Source organism: Dipodomys merriami, unplaced genomic scaffold (genome assembly GCF_024711535.1).
Source record: "Dipodomys merriami isolate MVZ:Mamm:240054 unplaced genomic scaffold, mDipMer1.0.p SCAF_21, whole genome shotgun sequence".
In the NCBI taxonomy this organism is placed as follows: domain Eukaryota; kingdom Metazoa; phylum Chordata; class Mammalia; order Rodentia; family Heteromyidae; genus Dipodomys; species Dipodomys merriami.
In genome coordinates, this window is record NW_027203493.1 from 17,405,476 (window position 1) to 17,427,670 (window position 22,195).

The following is a 22,195-nucleotide window of genomic DNA, read 5'->3' on the forward strand; positions in this document are numbered from 1 at the left end:
TCTGGGTCTGACACCACACTTCCAGCTTTGTGGGAATGGCTGTAATTCTGCATACACCTTTGTGGTGATCTTTGGCCTGGAAGCCTAGCTAGTTCTTGATGCCATGAGTCTAGTACCAGCCCCAAGGGACCTGTGACGTCTCTGGCTATGTAGCTACGGCCTAGTTAAATGAGACAAGTCCTTTGAAGCAGGAGGAATGGATGGGGCAAGAAGGTAAACAAATGTTCTGCTCCAGACACCTTTCACACAAGTCATCTGCAGCTGAGAGAGCATGACTTTGAGAGAAAGAGAGGGGTGTGGGAGAGAAAGAGAGAGTTCTGAAGCTTTGGCCTTTCAGAAAGATACATGCTAATAATGTATTCTGGGTCTGGGAAACAAGCAGATGGCCATGTTTACTACCTAGTAAGTGATAACGATGTTATGCCCACATTTCTGAACTTTGTGTGTTGTTACTATGTCTTCTTTAAAATCATCTTGAAAAGAATTTCCTGTAATTCATAAAAGGGAAATTCATGGCATCAGGGTTAGGCTTAAAAAAAAATTAAACCAGCCACCCATCAGAGAAGAAGAGAGAAAATTGCAAAGCAATCTGTGTCAATCTATACAAGGCAGTAAATTACAGAGAACAGTACGGGTTCTCTTCTAACTGAAATGTGGGTAGGGTCCTTTCCTCTTATTGCCCAAAATGTAGCAAGGATCATTTCTGAACAAGGAAAAAGGCTCAACTGTTCTCTTTCTGTGACAGGGTGAAAAGCCTGGGAGAAAAAGGGAACAGGAAATTGAATCTGTCCCAGATTTTGAGTCTATGATGCTCATATCATTAAGCTGGACAAAGGGATCCAGGCATGGTGACCACTATGTAAGCTCAGGACTAGGGAGAAAGTCCCAATCTACAGCAGCTATCAGCACATTGTGCTAACTTCAGAGGCTTGAATATTTGGTGGCAAAATCAAACCCCAGGAAAGAAGCAGTAGCGCGTGTGCGCGTGCGTGCGTGCATGTGTGTGTGTGTGTGTGTGTGTGTGTGTGTGTGTGTGTGTGTGTGTGTGTGTGTGTGTGTGTGTGTGTTCCTAGGGCTTGAATTCAGGGCCAAAGTACTCCCCTTTAGCTGTTTCACTCAAGGCTGATACTCTACTACTTGAGCCACAGCTCCACGTCTGACATTTTGGTGGTTCATTGGATATAAGAATCTTGGGGACTTTTCTGCCCAGGCTGGCTTTGAACTTGGATCCTCAGCTCTCAGCCTCCCAAACAGCTGGGATTACAGGCGTGAGCCACTGGCGCCCGATATGTGATTGGTTTTGACTATTCCTGCAGACTAATTGGTGATAGTAAAACATCTCCTGTGTATTAGCCATTGTTTTATAGTCTTTACATATATTGATTCTCACAGCTACCCATTTATTGCAGATGAAAATGCTGAGGCACACAGACCGTAATGGAAGAACTGGGATACAAACGCTGGCAGCATGCTCCCATGGTGTGAGGGGCCACAATGTCTAAGTGCAATTCTATTGTTCACCAATGAGCTTGAATGAGTGTTAAAGAGAGGGCAAGAACACTGAATAGGGTACCACAAATCACCTTCAGTATAACCTTGAATAAGCCGGCAGACCCCTCTGCTTTAGATTGTCTAATATGAAGAAGTTGGAATATAAGTGCTCCTTGAGTGTATATTCAGTTACATTTTGAAGTTGTTACCGTTCAATTTGTCACCTCTTTAGGCTGCTAGCTCAATCTTTTTGCCTAGAAAACCAGATACTTCCTGGACCAGGTTTGTGTAACACTTGGATAAATATGCAAAATGATAGTACATATGATGCCTAGTTGTACAGGGCTGTGACATGTTGTTGGAGGTGTTATGGGAAAGAAACTTTAAAACTTTGGTCAGGTGCCGGTGGCTCATGCCTGTAATCCTAGCTACTCAGGAGGTTGGGATCTGAGGATAATAGTTCAAAGCCAGCCCAGGCAGGGAAGTCTGTGAGACTTTTATCTCCAATATACTACTCAAAAACTGGAAGTGGTGCTATGGCTCACGTGGTAAGCACTAGCCTTGAGCAAAAACAGAAGCTCAGGGACAAAACCCAGGCCCAGAATTCAAGCCCCAGGACCAGAAAAACAACAACAGCACCAAACAACAACAACAACAAAACTTTGGAAGTTTTCTACTGTTTTAGGTAATCGTAGCAAGGAATAAATAAGTAAACTGAATAACCAGTCTGGCAGCTTAGCCCCGGAGAAAAACGTGTGTGTGTGTGTGTGTGTGTGTGTGTGTGTGTGTGTGTGTGTGTGTGTGTGTGTGTGTGTGTGTGTGTGTGTGTACCTGTACATACACGTAAGGGAAATGTTCACAGTTATATTAAACGTCCTACAGGCAGATTCTTAAAGGTGCATACATATTTTAGCCATTCAGCTGAAGAAGAGGGAGGGATAGCATACAATTGTTCCCTGACTTCCTTCTTGTCCCTCTGAGATCTCTTTCTCCCTTTCATGCATTTATCAAACATCTGTTATATAAGCATCTTTCTATTATCACCACCTAATTTTCCTTGATAAGATTGCAATCACTGTGTGTTACAGACTCTGTGGATTCCTAGAAAAGTTGATAAACATCATGCTATATATTGATATCTTTCCAAAAGCAGCTAATGGATTGTTCCAGGCTTGCTCAAAGGAAAAAAACTGTCATTTCAAAGCCCGTAGTGGTTCACATCCTACCCACTTCCCTCTCAATTCACATCCTTCCCATCACCGTGACAGTGGAAGTGTTAGGGAGCAAGATGTAGAAAAGCAGAGGGCTGTTGGGTGTGTGTGTGTGTGTGTGACTTGTCTCCTGAGTCATCTCACTAAGGTCTGGTACATGCAGGGGTTACAGTAACATTAGCAGCCTGAGACAAGTGAACACAGATTTCACCTGCATGCTAAAAGGCATGAATCCAGTCCCTGAAGACCACTGGCCTGCCCCACATGGGGTCACGGGTGCTCACCTCACCGTTGAGGACAGACGAGGATTCTTGGCTCCTGTCTGAGGCAGGGTGCACCGTAGGCAGGGCTGCGGGTTTGATGGCAATGAGCTGCACAGATCCAGAAGACGTGTCAAAGGGATCTGTTGCTGCCTTGGCTGTGCTGTCAAAGAGAACTGCGCCCTCCTCTTCATCACTGGCGGTCACTGAAGGCCAACATAAACACACAAGACTTAGGATGTTGAGAGTTTCACGATCTTGGGGAACTGCTAGTAGGCTCACCCCTACAGACAGTAATCAAAAGGACCTCAGAGACAACCCTGTTTGGTTCTGTGCCAAGGGCTCTCTGCTCTTCATGGTTTCCTTTTAAGAGCTACACGATTTATCCTGCCAGCGTGTCATCAGTGAGTAGGAACCAGTTGTAAAGACTTGAGTCAAAACAGTAAAGGACATTTATTTTTTTTCAAAACTGACAAAGCACATTTGGCATAAAAAGTTAATTTGTTCTGGATGCCTGAGTTGGGAATGAAAGGAGTAAGTTTGGCTAAAATCTGCAACTATTGGGGTGACAAGTCCTGAGCAACTATCTGTACTCATTGCTGTGATTTCTTTGCTTCTTGCCTGCCTGTCTACTTCCTTCCTCCCTCCCTCCCTCCCTCCCTCCCTCCCTCCCTCCTTCCCTCCTCCTCCTCCTCCTCCTCCTCCTCCTCCTCCTTCTTCTTCTTCTTTCTGCCTGTCTTCCTTCCTTGCTTGCTCTCTCTCTTTCTCTCTCTCCCTCCCTCTCACCAATGATTTTCACTTTGGTTTCTTTCATTTGATTAAGACAAAAGAAAGCGAGGAAATCAGCTGAGAATGAAAGCAACTCCCCTAATTAAATAGACTGATTGCCACCTACACTCTGTTAAATGAATTCTCCCATCTGACAGATCATTCTGCTACAATAGCTGAAAGATACAAGTTGGCTTTGTGCTTTGATAACTGAGCTGAGAGGAAAAGTTCCAGGGCCAGAAGTATTGCTTGTTCTTGAAGCGTATTCCCATGAAGCAGCTCTAGGAATGACAACTCATTGAGCACGGCTTGGCAAGAGATAAATTAAGTCTGTTCGAACAACTAAACCATCAGACAATTTAGAAGCAAAATAGGTATTCTCTAAAATATGAATGTAACAAAAGTGTGTTCCTCATCCCTCCTACCTGCTCAGGAGAATGTTACTTAAATTATTGAGAAACACATGGTTTATATCATCCTGTCACTTACTATAATCACAGATCAATCAGGTTAAGCCAAGTGAATTGCTATTTTACAACATGGCTAAAACACTGCAGAGTCTAACAATGGGTTATAACTGGATTGTTCTGTTTTGTTGTATGGACTGGTTTGAAAATACCAGACCAATGGAATACCAGAAACCAATGGACAGAGGAAAGTATCTATTCAGATGTGTTATGAGATATGAGTACATTTTGATAGGGTCTTTTTTCTGGGCACCTCATATCTGACCACCTTTCTCTCCCCATTAGGACAACTACTGGCCTTCAAGATGGCTCTCAGTAATTCTCACCTCCCATAATAAATAGGCTTTGGTTCTACTTTGTGTAACCAAGCGGAAAGTGCAGAAGTGACAGCTTTAAAAAGACAATGATAGCTTCCACCTTGCTCTCTTGGATCATTTACTGCCACGTTCCAATAATATGTAAGCAGCCCTAGGGACAGGTAGGGTGGATGGCTAGAAACTGAGTCCTCCCTCCCCCACCAGCTACACAAGTGAGCCATCTTCAGGTCCAGTGGAGACTTTAGATGACTATAGCCTAGGCCAATGTCTTGATTGTGACTTATGGGACACTTTGAGCCAGAATCACCCAGCTCAGCTTCTCCAAGATTCCTTACCCTTCAAACATTACATGACTTAATAAATGAAGACTGCCATGTTTGATAACTATGTATAGGGTTAATAATAACCTACAAGTAAACAATATCCTGTAAACAAATCACTGATGAAGCACCTTAGAACCAACCTCCCATCTCAGAGCTCCTGTTATTATCTCTTGATCTGAAAATACATACACCACCAGCAATTAGGATAGGTGCTCTTTCAACAAGAAACTTGATCATATTATCTTTCGATTAGAAAGGTCTGAAGGTCCATGGCTTTCAGGATAAAGCCAGAGGTTTTGTTTTGGTGGTACTAGGGCTTGAGCTCAGAGTCTTTTGCTTGCTCAGCAGGTACTCTGCAATTTGAGAAACATGCCCAGGTCTTTTCTGCTTTAGTTATTTTCCAGGTTGTAACTTGCATTTTTGCCTGGACTGGCTTCAGACCTATGTAGCTGGGATCACAGATACACACATTCCTGGCTTTTTGACTCATGGGATCTCAATATATATTTTACATATATGTATATCAATATCACATATACACAAATATACATCCTCACACATATTTTAAACATAATGTGCTAAACTTGCAATCTTGCACTTATACTCTTTCCCAGAAAATATCTTTCCAAAGGTTACATAAGAGTTTGACTTAGAAGTTCCTATGTCTCTATTTGGAAAAGCACAAAAAAGTGTGTGTGTGTGTGTGTGTGTGTGTGTGTGTACGTGCTGGTGTTGAGGTTTGAACTCATGGCCTTAGGTGCTGTCCCTAAGCTTTTTCTCTCAAGGCTGAAACACTAGCACTTCAGCCACAGCTCTACTTCTAATTTTTTTTTTTTTTTGGTGGTAAACTGGAAAGGTTCACAGACTTTCCTGCTTGGGCTGGCTTTGAACCATGACACTCAGATTTCAGCCTTCTGAGTAGTTAGGATAACAGGTATGAGCCACCAATACCTGGCTACATTCTTTTTGCTTTCAAAATTCTATCTGCCACATCTACCTTTTCAATCAATATTTAAAAAATTTGTAAAATAGACTCTAAAACTGACTTGTGGCTAGGGTAACTATGATGGTTTCCAAATGAAATGTCCCCTAGAAGAACACTTCATCCCCAGCTGTCACCATTATTGTGGGAGGTTCTGGAAACTTTAGGAGGGGGAACGAAGCTGGAGATAGTAGGTTACTGAGAGTAGGTCTTTGAAGATATCGTGTCCCTAGCCCCTTCCGGTCTCTCTCTTTTCCTTGATGACACAGGGTGAGAAGCCATCTCTATACATTCTCACCACCAGCACACACTGCCTCACTAACTAATACAGTAAGTGATGAAGCCACTGAGCTCTAAGGACCCGGGGCAGCCAGCCATGTTCTTAGTAAAATAGGCTCTTTTCCTCCTAAAGTTCTTTTTTTCGGGGGGTGGGGGGTGGGAGTGTAGTTGTGGAAGTGGGAGGGAAGGGATGGTAGGGGAAAAACAAAGGAGGAGGCAACAATGCTTGATAGGAAATGTACTCATTACCTTGCTCATGTAACTGTAACCCCTCTGTACAGTATTTTCACAATAAAAAGCTTATTAAAAATAAATAAATAAAGTTCTTTTTTCCCCCTACAAAGAACAACAAAATTAGAAGCTATAGATACAACAAGCCTGGGAGAAACAAGAAGAGCTTTAGAATAACAGCCTAGCGCATTAACATGTGTTATCTAACCCAGAGTCTAATTAGACGCTCTAGGGTAGACAACAGTATTTAAACAGTCCACAAAAACACAATCTATTTTCAGAGGCCACATTCATGTAAAAAGAGCTCAATCCTTTTTGCAGGCTATATGATAAAAATACACTTTTCTTCTCTGTCATTTTCTTCCTTCTTTTCTTTGGATCATGTTCCAATCCAATCACAAATACTAGTGAGTTTTTTTTAAAATCAGATAACTCTTATATAGTATTTAAGATTAAGAAGAGCCCTTTTAGTAAGAAAAAGAATGTGGATTTCATAAAAAGGTATTTTTCTAGAATTTGGACATACTGCTAAGTCTGTGGAATTTTACGTAAATGAGCTTCCTCTCAATTCTAATTGAAAAATTTAAACCTAAACCCCACAGAACAATTTTTTTTGATCAAACAGAAGCAGCCAACCCTGTAAATTCTCTTTTACTTATGGCAAAATTAAAATGTAGCCAAGTAAACACTATAATCCTGCAAAGGGTGGTGTCTTAATAAAACAAAAAACTCAACCTGGTACAGTAATTGCACATCTGTTAGTTATTTTAGAATCTGATAAATATCAAATTATGATAAATATATGATATATAATAAATATCAAGATGCACTGTACTCATAAACTGATACATTGAATTGAAATCCATCTATAGTACTTCAAGACAGTAATAAAAAAATTTAAAACACACACATAATCAAGGTGATCTAAACAGAATATGGAGGCAGATAGAGAAGACAGATAAACAGGAACAGCAAAGGTCAGATGAAACAGTTAGGGCCAGTCAGCATCAGTGGCTGGATAGTGAGTAATGTGGTCTAGAACCAACCAGCTTGCTCCTCTTCTGTGGATTAAATGTAGGAGGAAAAAAGTGTCTTTCTGTAAGTGCCTATTGACTGATAAAGGAATTTAGGTTTTGCACATTTTTAAGCAAGAATAAGGACATAGAACAATGTGCACATAGATTTCATTTTATAAAAGAAAACAAAGCAGGATGTTAAAATGCAAGGATACATATATGCTGTCATGTGCATAGTAAAAAGGTCAGAGAAAGACATTAAGTTCTTCAAGGTCATTTGAAGCCCAAGGTAGGTGAGTGGGGTGACTGGGGGAGTGAATGTTCTTTGAATTGACTTTATAAAATGTCAAGGAGTATATAAAAAGGAATGGAGAAGGAACAGACAGAGCTAGGAGAGTGGATGGGCATATGTTTGCTTAGGTGACCCCTGCAGTATACTCATCTATGAATCTACGATACAGAATGTACAGTTTCTGTCATCCACAGTAATCAGAATTCAGGAGAACAGTCAAATAGATATGCCAATTTGAAGTGTTTAAATGCATATAAGTACATTCCAATTTATACTAGCTGGCAATGAGGAGGGAACATATTTTCTCTGCACAGTATAAGTCCATTTTGCTTTTTTTTGTTTTTGTTTTGTTTAAACTTTGCTTCTTTATGTAACAGAAAAAAAAAGAAATAGGTGACATTTGCAAACTAAAGAATATTCTGACACTAGCTTCAAGAGAGAGTCCCTGAACTATACTTCATCAAATTCTTTCAAAAGGAGAGCCCAGCTAAACAGTGGGGCCAGATTGGTTAGCCTTTCATTTGACATTTTCTGGAGATCTCTACCTACAACCCTTTGACATCTAAAAGGAATTTTCTCTGATTGAAATCAGCAGTGATGGTCCTTGATTCCGGGCAGTATCGAGCCAGCCTCATATGCAGAAGGACCATGTGGACTGCGGGTCAGAACCAAGGGTAGAATCAGGAAGAAACCAAGATTGTACAATAATGTCTGACACCTGTGGTCTACAGATAATACAGCTAGTAAGGGAGCTTAGAATGAACCCCAACGGCAATTCTTTATAGGAAGGGTAATAATAATCTGTCTAAGAGAGATTAAGTAGTTAAGTCTCTCAAAAAATTAAGATTTAATGAATTAATGCACTAATTAACTAAAGGTGGTAGGTGTGTGTGTGTGTGTGTGTGTGTGTGTGTGTGTGTGTGTGTGTGTGTGTGTGTGTGTGTGTGTGTGTGTGTGTGTGTTAATGGGAGTTGAACTCTGGGCCTTGTGCATACTAGGCAAGAACTATACCACTCAGCTACCTCTCTAACTCTTTATTTTTTTGTTTTGAGACAGGGTCTCACTAAGTTGCCCAGGCTGTATTCAAACTTGAGATCTCAAATTAGCTAGAATTATAGGCTTATACCACTATGCTTTAAAAGGTTGATTTTTTTCTTTTTTTAAAATTTTATTTTCTTGTAAAGATGCTATACAGAGAAGTTAACAATTTTATCAGTAAGGTAAGAAGTACATTTCTTGTCAGGCATTGTTACCCTCTCCTTTGTTTTTCTCCCACTATCCCTTCCCTCCCCTCCCTTGACTTTTTTCCCCCTCTGGTGACAGATCTATTTTGTTTTGGCAAAAGTAGATTTGTAATATCTGAACTCACTGGTTTAGACTGAACTACTGAAACTCATCAAGGGGAAGAGGGCAAGAAATGGAAGGAAACCTCCAAAATAGAGACTTGACACTTTAATGGACCTGGTTCTGAAAATCACATTGATTCAATAAAAAAAAGAAAAGAAAAAGAAAAATCTCTGAGCAAACAATTTGTTCTGCGAAGGGGTGTTTGTTTGTTTGTTTCTGAGAAAGTACACACTTCCTCGTGAGCAGGGACAGAAGAGGTGAAATGAAACAATTCAGAGAAGGGGTAAAATGATCACCCCAAAGGTTCATAGCAGATTTCTAGCCCGGGGTAAGCGTGTGTGTGCACATGCAGGTCTATGTTCGAAAATTCACATGAGGAGTTAGGGAGGGGCTTGGCTGGAAGACTTCTCACCATTTCTCTTCCTGTTCTCCTCCTTTGTCACTTTCTGCTGTGCCATTACGTTCTGGGGTGAGCGTCTTCCTGAGCTGGGCTTCCCTGATTCGTTGCTGATGACAGAGCCATTCTCACTGGGCGACCTGCTGGAGGTAACCATAGCAACAGCGGAGACCATAAGTTTCAACTAGAACAGCTACTTCTCAAGGTTATTTTATTTGTGTCTGTAGCCTTTCTTTCCGGTCTTACCAGTCAAGAAGAAATGAAATTGGACAAAATTAAAAAAGAAAGAAAACAAAACCATCTACACTACTGCAAGGACGTGCCTCTGGCTGTTGTTACAAAGTGCATTTTCCCATAATTCTCTGCAGAGAAGTCCAGTGAGAACAGAGCTCTCCATCCCATCTCAGTTTTATTACCTCTTGGTGACTATGGAAACAGCAGTGATAGTGTTTGTGCAGCGAGTTCTCCCTCTAACACACACCACTTGTGCATGCTGAGTGTCTGGATCAAATGAGTGTCTTCAGATATGCATAAAACGTGCTTCTCTTCGGCTATTGTCTTCATGATGTAGATCTTAGCTACAAGAGGTTAAGTCTCCCCACTGTGGAGTCTTCTCTCACTCTTCCCTTGCCTGTGCCCACGCCCCCATGCACATACCTACACATGCTCTTTCACTGTGTACATAGTAACCCCTTGTATCTTGAAAACACCAGTTTGAGCTGTTTGTTCCTCTAGGGAACATTAGTGTGTGTGTGTACCTTCTTTGTGCCAGGCATCATGATAGGTATACAAGGCAATGGACTCTAATGTCACTCTGTGCTAAGAGCTCTGTGCCTAGGCCTGAGCTGAGCATTCCCAATGACTCATTGCAATCATCCCTGATTTCGTGATGGCCAGTACTGTTCAGCAAGTGAGGAATATGAAGCCCATGGAGATGGAAGGCATTGTTCAGGATAGCTATAGGGCTGTGGCAAATCAGCCAGAAAGCCAGGGATGCTCTCCCATCCTCACCCCAAAACATACTCCCTTCACGGGCCAACAGTGATTCTAATGCTGACATGCCACCGGATCTTCTTTCAAAAAGTTCCCAAGTTTTCCTTTTGGAACTCAGTAGCAAAGTGGCTTCTTGAGATCTCCTCCTCGTAGGTTCATGCTCCTTTTAGGTCTCAGTCTGAGCACAAAGATTACACTGCCTTCCTCTGTGGGAGAGATGGGAGCCACCCGAAGCCTTTAATTCCTCTACCCTCAGTGGGCCACATTTAAAAAAACCCTGGCTCCAAGCCTTGCAATGGAAGAGCATCTGGGAATTGATGCCCTTGACCAGCAGGTGAGCATCCTCCTGCCCTGGAAAATTAGAATTCCTAGTTCTGTGCATGTCAGACCCTAAAAGCCACCAAGGAAGACTGGGCTGTCTACCTGATAAGGTAGCACTTGTTAAAACTGTCCTAGAATCAAACTGCCCACATATAAGTTTGTTTGCTATAGTCCTTCTTTGGAGATTCTTAGTGTTCTATTAGCATATCAAAGTTCCTGAGCAGTTCTGTCATGGGTTAATTTTGTTTCATTTAATCCGACATTTTCCAGTATATATGGTCATAAATCTCTTTCACTCTGACCCCTTTAACATGCTATAAAATTTGTAATAGGAAGAATGTAGTCTGGGAAAACATGAATCAGACATTAAAATTTTTATTAGATATATATTATTTTTATAATGATATATATTTGATCACTGAATATGGAGAGTAGACATGTGTTCTGGGATTGTTTTTAAAACCTCATGATTAAAAGCTGGCTTTTTTAAAAAAGGTTTTTATTTAGTTCTGAGGGGGAAAAATAGGGAAAGCTTTTTGTAAGCTTTGTAAGTACATTTAAATATTACCCACTGATTTTTGTTGCATTTTCATACTTATCCCTCATTTCAGGAAACAGCTTTTTTGTTTTTCCCACTTTAAGGAAAGACTCAATGAACAAATAAAAAAACCTCAACTCTGTTTCATTCTTTGCATAAGTTTATAGACTTTTGTTTGCATGAGTCATCAATTTGAAATTCTTGATTAAAATAGAACCAGATATGTGATACACATATTACTAGGACAGCAATAAAAGTGCTTTGAAAACCAAAAAATGTGGGTTGGAGTCATGGCTCAAGTGGTAGAGCACCAGCCAATGGGTGAAAGTGTTAGATTCTGAGTTTTTGCCAAAAAATTGTTACCTGTGATGTTGTACATTTAGGCCGTCCCTATACTGGTATGTAGACAGACATGTAACCTAGAAGAATAGTCTTTGAGGTGGGGCCTAATCAACTGCTAAACAATTATGGCCCTTCTTTGATTATGACAATCATTCACTTAAGTGCTGTTGGCAAATGGCTATTTTGTAAATGATCTCATACTTCTGTGATCAGCTAGATTTGAGTGGAGATAGGGTTTCTCCCATTGTCTGGCACTAATAAAGCCAGCCCTTAAAAAATGCGCATCATGATAGTGTTCCCCTTTTGCTTCATTTGTTTTTATAACCTCTCCTCCTCCTTTCTCTTTCCCTCCTTTCTCCTCCCTCTTCCTTCTCTCCTTCCTTCATTTTCTTTCTTTCCTTTCCCCTCTTTTCCTTCCCTTTCCATTTTTAGTTTTAGCAAGGACTTATTTTAGTATAGCAGGATAAAATTGGGAAAAATAGAAAAAAGAAAAGAAACACCTCTTGCTTCCTGCACAGGAATTGGGAGTTAAGACTCAAAGACTTCCTTTCCTTTCTTTTGCTTATTGCTATTCTAGATTTCTCCTGACACACGGTCAATGAGTCCTCAGCACTTTCATTTACATATCTGTGGACATCTTAAATTCTCCATACTCACATCCTAACTCTTAATCATCCCTAACACACTTCTGCCCTTGTCTTCTCTAGTACTAATAAGGAAAAATACACTCTCTTCCACTTCCAAATCTCACTACGGTCTCAGCAAATTTTGTCAGCATTTCCATCCAAATGTTTCCAGAACCCAATCACTTCTCAAACCACCATGCCCAGGGTGTTTCCTACCATCTCTCACCTGAACCACAACAGCAGTGTTGTCCATCTCTGTTAACTATTTTCTACACAAAACCAGAAAGAACCTTTAAGCCACCACATGTCATTGCTCTTCTAGAAACTTTCCCGTGACATCTGATCTTTCTGTACTGTAAAATTCCAAGCTCTGACTTCAGTCTTTAGAGTCGACATGATTAACTGAAGAGTACTTCTCTAACCCATCTGTTACTACTTCCTCCTTAGTGCACACCAGTCTCCTTGACCTCTTGATCTTCGAGTGTGTCAAGACATTTCCTCCTCTGGGGTTTGCACACACCATTCTATCTTCTCAGAAATTTTTTCCTATAGACAGCTTTATAGCTGACCCCTTATTTCAGTGAGGTCCTCCCTTGCTTCCTATATAAAATAGCGCTATATCTCCCTCAACATCTCTAAATCCCCTTTCTGGGCTTTGGTTTCCTTCTTTGTGCTCATCACCACCTGACCTAGACAGACAGACCTTATTAATTTCTCTGCTTGTTTATTGCTTAGCTCTTCCCACCAGATGTTAAGCTCCATGAGAACAGAAACTCTGTCATGTTCCTCTAAAGTATGTCCAAGTAAGTAGCAAACAAATAAAACTTACCTGTTAGATTAAAAAAGAGAAAAGAGGGAGGGAGGAGACAGCCTTCCCAGGCTCTACAGTGGACTCAGGCAACAAAGAAAGGGGCTTGCAATGAGTGTTGGTTTAGCCAGCCAATAGTGATTAAAAAGGCGATGGCAAAGTCCTTGTAATAAGTCTCTTGGCCTCTAACCTAACCTCTTTCACCTATCAGTCATGTTACCATTAGTCCTAAAATAAAGGCTAGACATCACTGTCTCCTAAAGAACTTTCAGTGACTTCCCACAGTGAAGGTCATGCAGGTTTAGTCCATCATCTGGCTCTAATACAACCACTGTGAACTCCAAACTACAGAATGCTCAGCATGCAGAGCCTGTGTTCTCTTTCCTCACTGCTTTCAGATAAAGGTTTTATCTCATTCCACCTCCTCAGCCCTCATTTTCTCTTCCAGCTCAGCTGAATCAACCTGTTCCATGATACCTCCCAGGCAGCATTGTATTTCCCCTTCCCCTCAGCCACAGTGACTGACTCAGACCCCATTGCAGCCCTGCACATCTCCATGCCTGGTATTTATCGCCAGGTCTCCTCCATGGAGAGATCTTAGGGGTCAAGAATCAACCTTATGGAGCTGGGAATGGGCTTAGTGGTAGAGTGCTTGCCTAGCATTCATGAAATCCTGGGTTTGATTCCTCAGTACCACATAAACAGAAAAAGCCAGAAGTGGCACTGTAGCTCAAGTGGCAGAGTGCTAGCCTTGGGAAAAAGAAGCTCAGGTACAGTCAGGCCCTAAGTTCAAGCCCGAGGTCTTATATACAAGCCCCAGGACTTATATCAATGTTATATATTTTTATAGCACTTCTAAAGCCTTTCAAAGTGACCTGCTTATAATAAACACACACACACACACACACACACACACAAAAAAAAAAATCAATCATCAATCAAACAATCAATCAATAAATGATACTGACTGAAATCAGAAACTATATTGAGAAACTGCCAGATAAAACACAACTATCCTGAAACAAAGGCATGGTATGAATCAGGACCAAATTTATGATAATATACAGAAGAACTACATATTTACTATTGTGGTCAATCAATGATAGGAAACTTTATAAACAGCGACTCATACAGGGTGGTGTGGCGATTCTTGTCCTCTCCCTCCATCTCTTTTTCTTCTTACTAATTTCTTCTTTAGCTAAGAAATTATGTTTAGTTGTTTAAGAGTTTCAATCCAACATGTCAACTTATGATGATAATGCATCTTAATCAATGCCATTCCTTACATAGCTCTCCCCCCCATCTATCTCAACCCCAGCCATCCCCTCATTACCGCGTTCCATTTGTGCATATGTACATTGAATATGATTCTTGTATTTGTCCACCATTGCTCTCTCCATTCATCTTCATCTCCTATTTGATATTCAAAATGAGCATGAAGGGAAATGTCAAGAGAATGCTAGAATTCACTTGCGAACCTTGACTGCTCTTACCAGCACTGATGTCTCTTGCCAACACAGAGAGTCGCAAGTTGACCGGTGCCTACCTCTTTCTGGTTTCAGTGGACTTGGCTGTTTTGATGGTGCTCCCATCCTGAGCAATGTCTCTTTCCTGAGGCACATCTCTGACGGGCAGGGGGAGGACCACTGTCTCCTGAGTCACAGGGATGACTTCCTCGTCTGCTCCTTGCTGGCCTAGGTGCTGCTTGGCATAGTCAAAGCCTTGCACGGGCTGCAAAGAGGAAACAGGTTGCAGTCATATTTCTAGAAAAGCACCTCCCACAACAGCTTGCAGAAAAGATGGGTAGCAAAATACATGTGATGAGACAAAAGTGAGCCTCTGGATAGACAAGAATTAAATTGGATCCTCTCATGACGTCTGTCTTGCAAAAGAATGGTAATTCCACCCAAGTAAGACTCTATAGATAAGACTTGTAGAGAAAAATGAAGAGCACCAACAAGATGTAAACACTGTTGGGAACAAACTCTTTCAAGGGCTTTAAGCCATTCATTTTACGTCAATGGATACTGCTAACTAGGAAACAACTCCTAGTGGGTATTTTTTTTAAGATATTACATCTTGTACCATGTCCTGCTTAGAAACATCTGATTGTCCCTAAACACCACTCTCTTACTGTTTTATGTGCAGCAGCATGTATGAGATTACCCAGTCCCTTGGACTCCGAACCCCAACTCTCTCAATCAGAGATGACAATATCTGCTTTTTACCTTTATCACTCTTGGGTAGTAAGGCAGATCACAGATCTGCCACAGAGAGGGAGATATGCTACCAAATGTGAAAGCTATCCCATCAGTAACGGTGACATGGCATTTAAGGAACTGTTCTTTAATTCACATTTCTCCCTGAAGTATGCTGGCTCCCCTATAATTCATTCCTGGGGAATTAGCAAGGCCTTTATTGACTAGTGTGAAATCCAAAGTGAATAAGACTTCTGTGAGCAAAATCCAACAGACTATGTATTAGCAGAGTAGTAAAATCCAAGAGGCATGATTAACCAATTGCCAGGAACATCTCTATTCTTTAACCCCACCCCCGCCTCCAAGCAGGGCAAGCATAACTGAGGTGGGACTATGCTGGTTAAGAGCCATGGATCTGTAATCAGGTTGCCTGGATTCAAAGCCAAGGTTACTGCTTATTAGCTGTAAGTGACTGACAGACTCTGACATCAGCTCTTCATTTGTAAAATGGAGATAATAATCATGTGAACAGGATAAAAGGTTTATAGATGTGAGAGGGATATTTAATGACCTTCAAGATGATGCTGTAAGGGTTAAATAAGTAATTCAAGGTTAGCACTCATCTAGGTGCCTCATACAAACTCAGTGCTCATTCTGTATTAGTTTCCTTATTTGTCTTCCTACTAAATCCCAGACCAGTTAAAATGGCTGTTGGTGGTCATTCATTCATTCATTTATTTTGGTGCCAGTCTGGGGCCTCAGCACTGTTCCTGAGTTTTTTTGCTCAAGGCTAGTACTCTACCACTTCTGGTTTTGTTTTTTTTTGTTTGGTTGTTCATTAGAGGTAAGATTTCACGAACTTTCCTTCTCAGGATGGTTTCATACCCTGATTCCCAGATCTCAGCCTTCTGAATAGCTAGGATTACAGGTATGGACCACCAGCAGCACCATTATCCTATTTAGCTTTGTTCCAACAACACTGGCTTGTACCAGGGACCATTGGAGTGCTGGAGATATAAACAGGGATATAAACTAGTTATTACCAGGTGGGTGCCAGTGGTTCACGCCTGTAATCTGAGCTATTCAGGAGGCTGAGATCTGAGGATCACAGATGAAGCCAGCCCAGGCAGGAAAGTCTGTGAGACTCTCATCTCAAATAAACTATTCAGAAAAATCCATAAGTGGTGCCAAGGCTCAAATGGTACAGCATTAGCCTTCAGCAAAAGAATCCCAGGGACAGCACCCAGGCCCAGAGCTCAAGCACCAGGACCAGCAAACAAACAAACAAACCAAAACACCACCAAAACAAAACAACCAAAAAACCACCAAGGAACTAGTCATTACCCCTGAGGAGCTCATGGTTTTAATCATATTCAATATAACAGGTATAGTAATAACTGCATAGGTTGAATACTGTATCCCTTAAGGTAGGAATTCTTTTTTTAAAAATTTTTTATTGTAAAGATACTATACAGAGGGTTACAGTTACATGAGCAAGGTAATGAGTATACTTCCTATTGAGCATTGTTACCCCCTCCATTGTTTTCCCCCTAAAGGTAGGAATTCTATTAGCCGCATTTTACTGAGGTTCGGAAGGACTAAGCAACTTATCTGGGATCATACAGCTGACTGGTGACAGGGCCAGCATTTGAACCTTCTTGTTTGAACCCAGATCACAACATCTAACCACTACTTGACAACTCATTCCACTGACCACCTTCCCCTCAGCAGTCACCATCTTGGTTGGCTGCCTTATACTTTACTCGGGCTTGTTCCTGTGCTGAGATTCCCAGCTGGCCTGGGAGGGACTGGAAGCCTCCAACAGCCGTGACTCCCCAAATCTAGTGAGTGGGATAAGCTAGCTCTGATCCCAGCTCCCCACTTGTTCCACCCTCTCTACATTTGATCTCTTGCCCTTCTTCCCACTTTCTTGAGGTTACTGGCTGCATACATCAGGTGACTGGGTCAACTGGGAGTGTGTGAAAAGAGAGCCATTAGGAACAACAGCTGAAAAAGTGGCCACTGTGCTGGATGCTGGTGGCTCATGCCTGTAATCCTAGTTACTCAGGAGAGTGAAAGCTGAGGATCAAAGTTCAAAGTCAGCCCAGGCAGAAAAGTTTGGGAGACTCATCTCCAATTAACCACCAAAAAGCCAGAAGTGGAGCTGTGTCTCAATTGGTAGAGTTCCGGTCTCAACTGGAAAAAGCCAAAAGAGAGTATGAGGCCCTGTGTTCAAGTCTCAGTACCAACACACACACACACACACACACACACACACACACACACTATGTTCAGTACTTATAGCATACTGACACTGACCTAGTTTTGTCCTCACAGCAAACTCATAGGGTAAGTAGGACAAATATCAGTCTTCATTTTATAATAAGAATACCAAAGCTCAGAGAGGTTGTGATTTGCTCAAGATCATACAACCAGGTGGTAAAAACTGAAAACTAATTCCTCCATTTTTATGACTCCCAAAGCAATTGGTCTCCCAAACTTCAACTTGAAAATCACCTATTGGGGCTGGGAAGGTGGCTCAGTGGTAGAGCGCTTACCTTGCATACATGAGGCCCTGGGTTCGATTCCTCAGCACCACATAAGCAAAAAGAAAAAAGCCGGAAGTGGCGCTGTGGCTCAAGTGGTAGAGCGCTAGCCTTGAGCTGAAGAGCTGAGGGATAGTGCCCAGGCCCAGAGTTCAGGCCCCACGACTGGACCCCCCCCCAAAAAAGAAAATCACCTATTGTTTGTTGGAAAAATATTAGTGATACAAGAGTAATTATAACCCCAGTCATACAAAGCTGTGAAAGACCTGCCTTAAATTGTTTGAATGGGTTTTACAAAATTTCCAAATCAAAACAATAATCTCCAATAATTCCAAAGATAGACACATTATCAAGACCGTCTAAGAAACAACCAAACACTATGCAATAATAAAAGCTAACTTGTATTTGGTATTTATTATATACCAGGTACAACCCAAAGCAATTTACATATATTAACTTGTAATCAATCCTTCCAGTAGCCTATCCAGGAACAGTGTTAACATGCCCATTTTACAGATGGGAAAGCTGAGGCACAAAGGAGGTCTCCTAACTTTCCTTAGGTCATAGAGATAAGTATGTGAAAGAGAGGAAATTGCTGGTCATGCATAGGGGGTGAAGGATTTGTCCCAAACAGAACACGCCCACCATTGCAGGGCTCAAATTCCATTCTGCATGTGGATCTGGCTATAACTACTTTTCCCAAAGGACACCAGTTCCAGCCATGTTCTCTTTATCTGAATGAAGGGAAGAGGCTACAGATGCATGGACAAAGAGTAAAGAGAAGCAAAGTAGGAAGACACGAGGTAACTGAAGCTAAGCCCACTTGCTATTATTATTCTCTCAGCATTCAGCCTGTGGAAGGAAACCTGGCAGATGACAATACCACAGCGGATGCCTAGAGTCTTGTCTCCACAGACGAGGGAGAGGCTCGCTACTCTGGCCTCAGCCCCCTGGACTCCCACACTTACCTCTGCTTAGCATGTTATGTTTGTCACTGGGGCTCAGCCTGAGTCCCCGGGATTTCCTCTGACCCTGCAGCATGCATTCTAAAGACACAGCGACGTCCCTGGTGCCATCCGCCTCGCTTATGGATTGGTGGCGAGGGCTAACTCTTTTATTCTGCTTCGTCCCTTTGCATTCACTGAATTCTGCTCACACCTGGTGGTGAAGAGCCGTGCAGCTGGCTCGCTCCTCTCTCCGACACACCGCAGTGTCCCTGGCTTGGACCAGGCGGACTGCAGCAGCACAATGGCAGTTCCAAGCTGCTGGCTTCCCGGGACAAAAGGGTGGTGGAAATCAAAGTGTGTCACACAGCCTCCCGGAGGGGGAGACCCGCAGCAGCGCCACACAACTCATGGGACATTAAATTGGTTTGATTTCCAACCCTGGCCATGTACTCCAGAAAGCACAATGCACGGGGTAGGCACACAATAGGAGCTGGGGAAAAGCATAAACACGCCCCCCCTGCTGGCCCCAGAGAGTGTGCCAGCCAGAAGATGTGCTGCTTCATTCGGCTGACGAATAAGGCTTTGGTTGAATCTGTGACTCAAAGACTGCCACTTCTAACGTCAACACGGCATGCTTGACGTTCTTGGACTAACCCTGCCATGCCGGTAATGACTTGTTATGGTGGCAAGCTTCACACGTGGTAGCCAAGCTAGGAAATGCAACACTGTACTCTGGAGCAGTGTGCATTTTTGCATTCTGGCAATTTCCAGTGGCCCCTTCCTCCCAGCCTTCTGCTGCATGGGAAAGGCAGGGGCCTCGGGAGACATCAGAAGCAGAATACACATTTTTGGGGGGGGGGTCCTCTTTAGTCAGTCTAATCAAGCCACTGCATCACAACAGGTGTTATCAGTTTAGTCTGCAATAAGAGTCCTTTGATTTCTTTTGCGCTGGTGAGGTGTGATTGTTTAGAAGGAAGGGAGTTCTGTGGATACCTCCATCCCCACAGAACCAGCTTTATAACTGATGTGCACTACATTGGACAGGAAGTAGGGCAGGGGCCACTTGCTACCCAGGTATGCAGAACTCAGAGGCAGAACTCAGAACTCAGACAGAAGAGCAGCCTGGTAGATCTCCAGGGCCCGGTGGGTGGTACCACACAGAAAGAGTACAAAGATTTCCACGTGGGGCTCCCTCACCCTCCTGTTGTTTGTTGTATTATACTCTGGAAAATCCTGACATCTTTCTTTCCCTCTTGGGTTTGGACTGTTCACTGAGGATAATAAAACCTGCCCTGACTGTGACCTATCTCACCAGGCTAGCATGATGAACAAATGAGGTGACAGGCCCAGAAGGGCCAGCAGATTGTAAGGCATTATTTAAACACCAAGTCTTACAGTTGAGATAATTCCCTCGAGGACTATCACAAAGGCAGTTACGTGCCTGGAAAATTAGCCATCAAAATGTCCTCTGTCCATGGCCCTGCCAGATACCAGCCTCCAGGGCGGAGGTATGCAGGTGACAGTGAGAAGATAGGACCTCAGCCAGGCTGTGGGCTTCACCACTGGCCTGGCCTGGCAGCTGGTCTACCATGACAATCATTCCAGCCAGCAGAACAGGGAAGCAAAGGAGCCTTGAATTAGAGGCCAAAAAAAAAAATCTTGTCTTAGTCAATTTGCATTGCTAGAACAAAATACCATCCATGGGGGGCCTTTTAAGTAACATTTATTTCTCATGGTTTTGGAAGCAGGGTCATTCAAGACCAAAGTGGTTGGGCTCTGTTGAGGGCCGGCTGCCATGCTTCAGATTGTTCGTTGCCTGTCCTCACGAGATGGAAGAGGCGAGCACTTCTTTTGGCTTTCTTTCAGAAGGGCACTAATCTCATGCGCGGAGGTTCCATCCTCACGGCCAACTCACTTTCTACAGAGCTATCGCTTCATGCCATCACAGGGAGGGGTGGGGCTAGGATTCTGTCACATGCATGTGGCAGACACAAATGGAGACCCACTTCACCTGCACGTCTACTACTTCCTACCCATCACCCATGTGATCGCACAGGTGTGACTTTTCATGGGTAGAAGGATGGAGCCTACTGACATGTTGAAGGTCCTCTCGGATCTTTTTAGCTCTAGGTTTCCTGTGCCTTGGTTTCCTCATCTGTGAGATAATCCTCAAAGGGATGCTGAGAGGATCAGAGGTGCAAAAAGCAAACTTCATGGAAACACTAGTTCGGGAGAGTGAGCAGCTAAGAGGCATGGGTTCCCGTGTCCTTGGAAGCTCAGAAAGAAGGGCAGGCAGATGGGAGTGGAGGCGTGGCTCAGTTGGTGGAGTGCTAGTCAATGAGCAAAATGTCGGGTACCAAGTTTGAGTCCCAGTCTCAGAGCAGAGAGGAGAGAGACAGAGAGAGAGACAGAGAAACAGAGGGGGGGGGAGAAATAAGGAGAGGAGAGGAGAAGAATAGGGGAGGGGAGAGGTAGGAAGGGGAGGAGAGGGGAGCAGAGAGATAGAGGGGGAGGGCAGGGCCCCTGGGGGCTGAGCCCCTGCCTCGTCCCACTGCCCCACCTACCTTTGCCCTCTGAGGCAGGTTGATCATGGTGTCCGGCTTGAAGTCGTTCTTGTTCTTCCTGCAGAGCACGGCCGTGATGATGATGATGATGACCGTCACCACAGCGATCGGCGCCAGCACCGCAGCGATGATCCATAGATTGTTAGGCGGGTTCTTTACCACAGCTGTGGGAAAGAGCCAGCCAGACACACCTGACCAAGGGCACTGGAAGAGCAACGTGAGCCTGACAGGGACCCCTCAATCCCAAGTCATCAGGAGGGAGGGATGAAGGCCAAGAGGTCAGAAGCCTCGGTCCACCTTGGACAAGTTATGCAAACTCTTAGGGGCTTGTTTCCTCATTGGTAAAATGGGGCACCACTTTGTGGTGTTTTGGTGTCATCCCTAGCAGGCACTCAATAAATGCAACCTCCAACTATTTGGTAAGAGCAAGAAGATGACAGATCCATATCCATTTTCTTCATCAAGGACACACAAAGGTCAAAAAGAAGAGTAGAGAAGATGTTCTCACTTGGGGATGAGAAGTGTGTGCCGCATACCTGGTATGGCAGCTCACACCTATAATACAAGCTGCATAGGAGGCAGAGGTGGGGAGGATCATGGTTTGAAGCCAGCTCAGGCAAAACATTAAGAAGAACTCAGCCAATAAGCCAAGCCTGGCAATAAGCATCTATCATCCCAGCTTTATGGGAGGTGTTAAGAGAATCACAGGCAAAAATATGAGACTTTGATTGGTGCTAGTTGTGCATGCCTATAGTCCTATTCACTCAGGACACTGAGATATGAGTATCTCAGTTCAAGGCTGGACCAGATAGAAAAGCCCATGAGACTCTTTTCTCCAATTAAGCAACAAAAACTGTTTATGGAGGCATGGCTCAAGCGGTAGAACATCAGTCTTGAGTGAAAAAGCCAAGTGAGAGTTCAAGCCCCAGTG

The 22,195-nt window shown here is 43.0% G+C and overlaps 1 protein-coding gene across 5 annotated transcripts in view; it reads right to left on the reverse strand.

Moving 5' to 3' along the window:
• Kiaa1549l (KIAA1549 like) overlaps positions 1-22,195 on the reverse strand; it is a 253,160-nt gene that overhangs the window by 57,739 nt on the left and 173,226 nt on the right. For 3 of the 5 annotated variants that reach the window (XM_070032629.1, XM_070032627.1, XM_070032626.1), the window contains 4 exons: positions 21,265-21,428; positions 14,556-14,740; positions 9,397-9,524; positions 2,987-3,168 (listed from right to left, as the gene is read on the reverse strand). In XM_070032629.1, the coding sequence (XP_069888730.1) occupies positions 2,987-3,168; positions 9,397-9,524; positions 14,556-14,740; positions 21,265-21,428 (659 nt within the window). The remainder of the gene's footprint in view (positions 1-2,986; positions 3,169-9,396; positions 9,525-14,555; positions 14,741-21,264; positions 21,429-22,195) is intronic. The other 2 variants (XM_070032631.1, XM_070032628.1) reach the window with 1 other exon arrangement.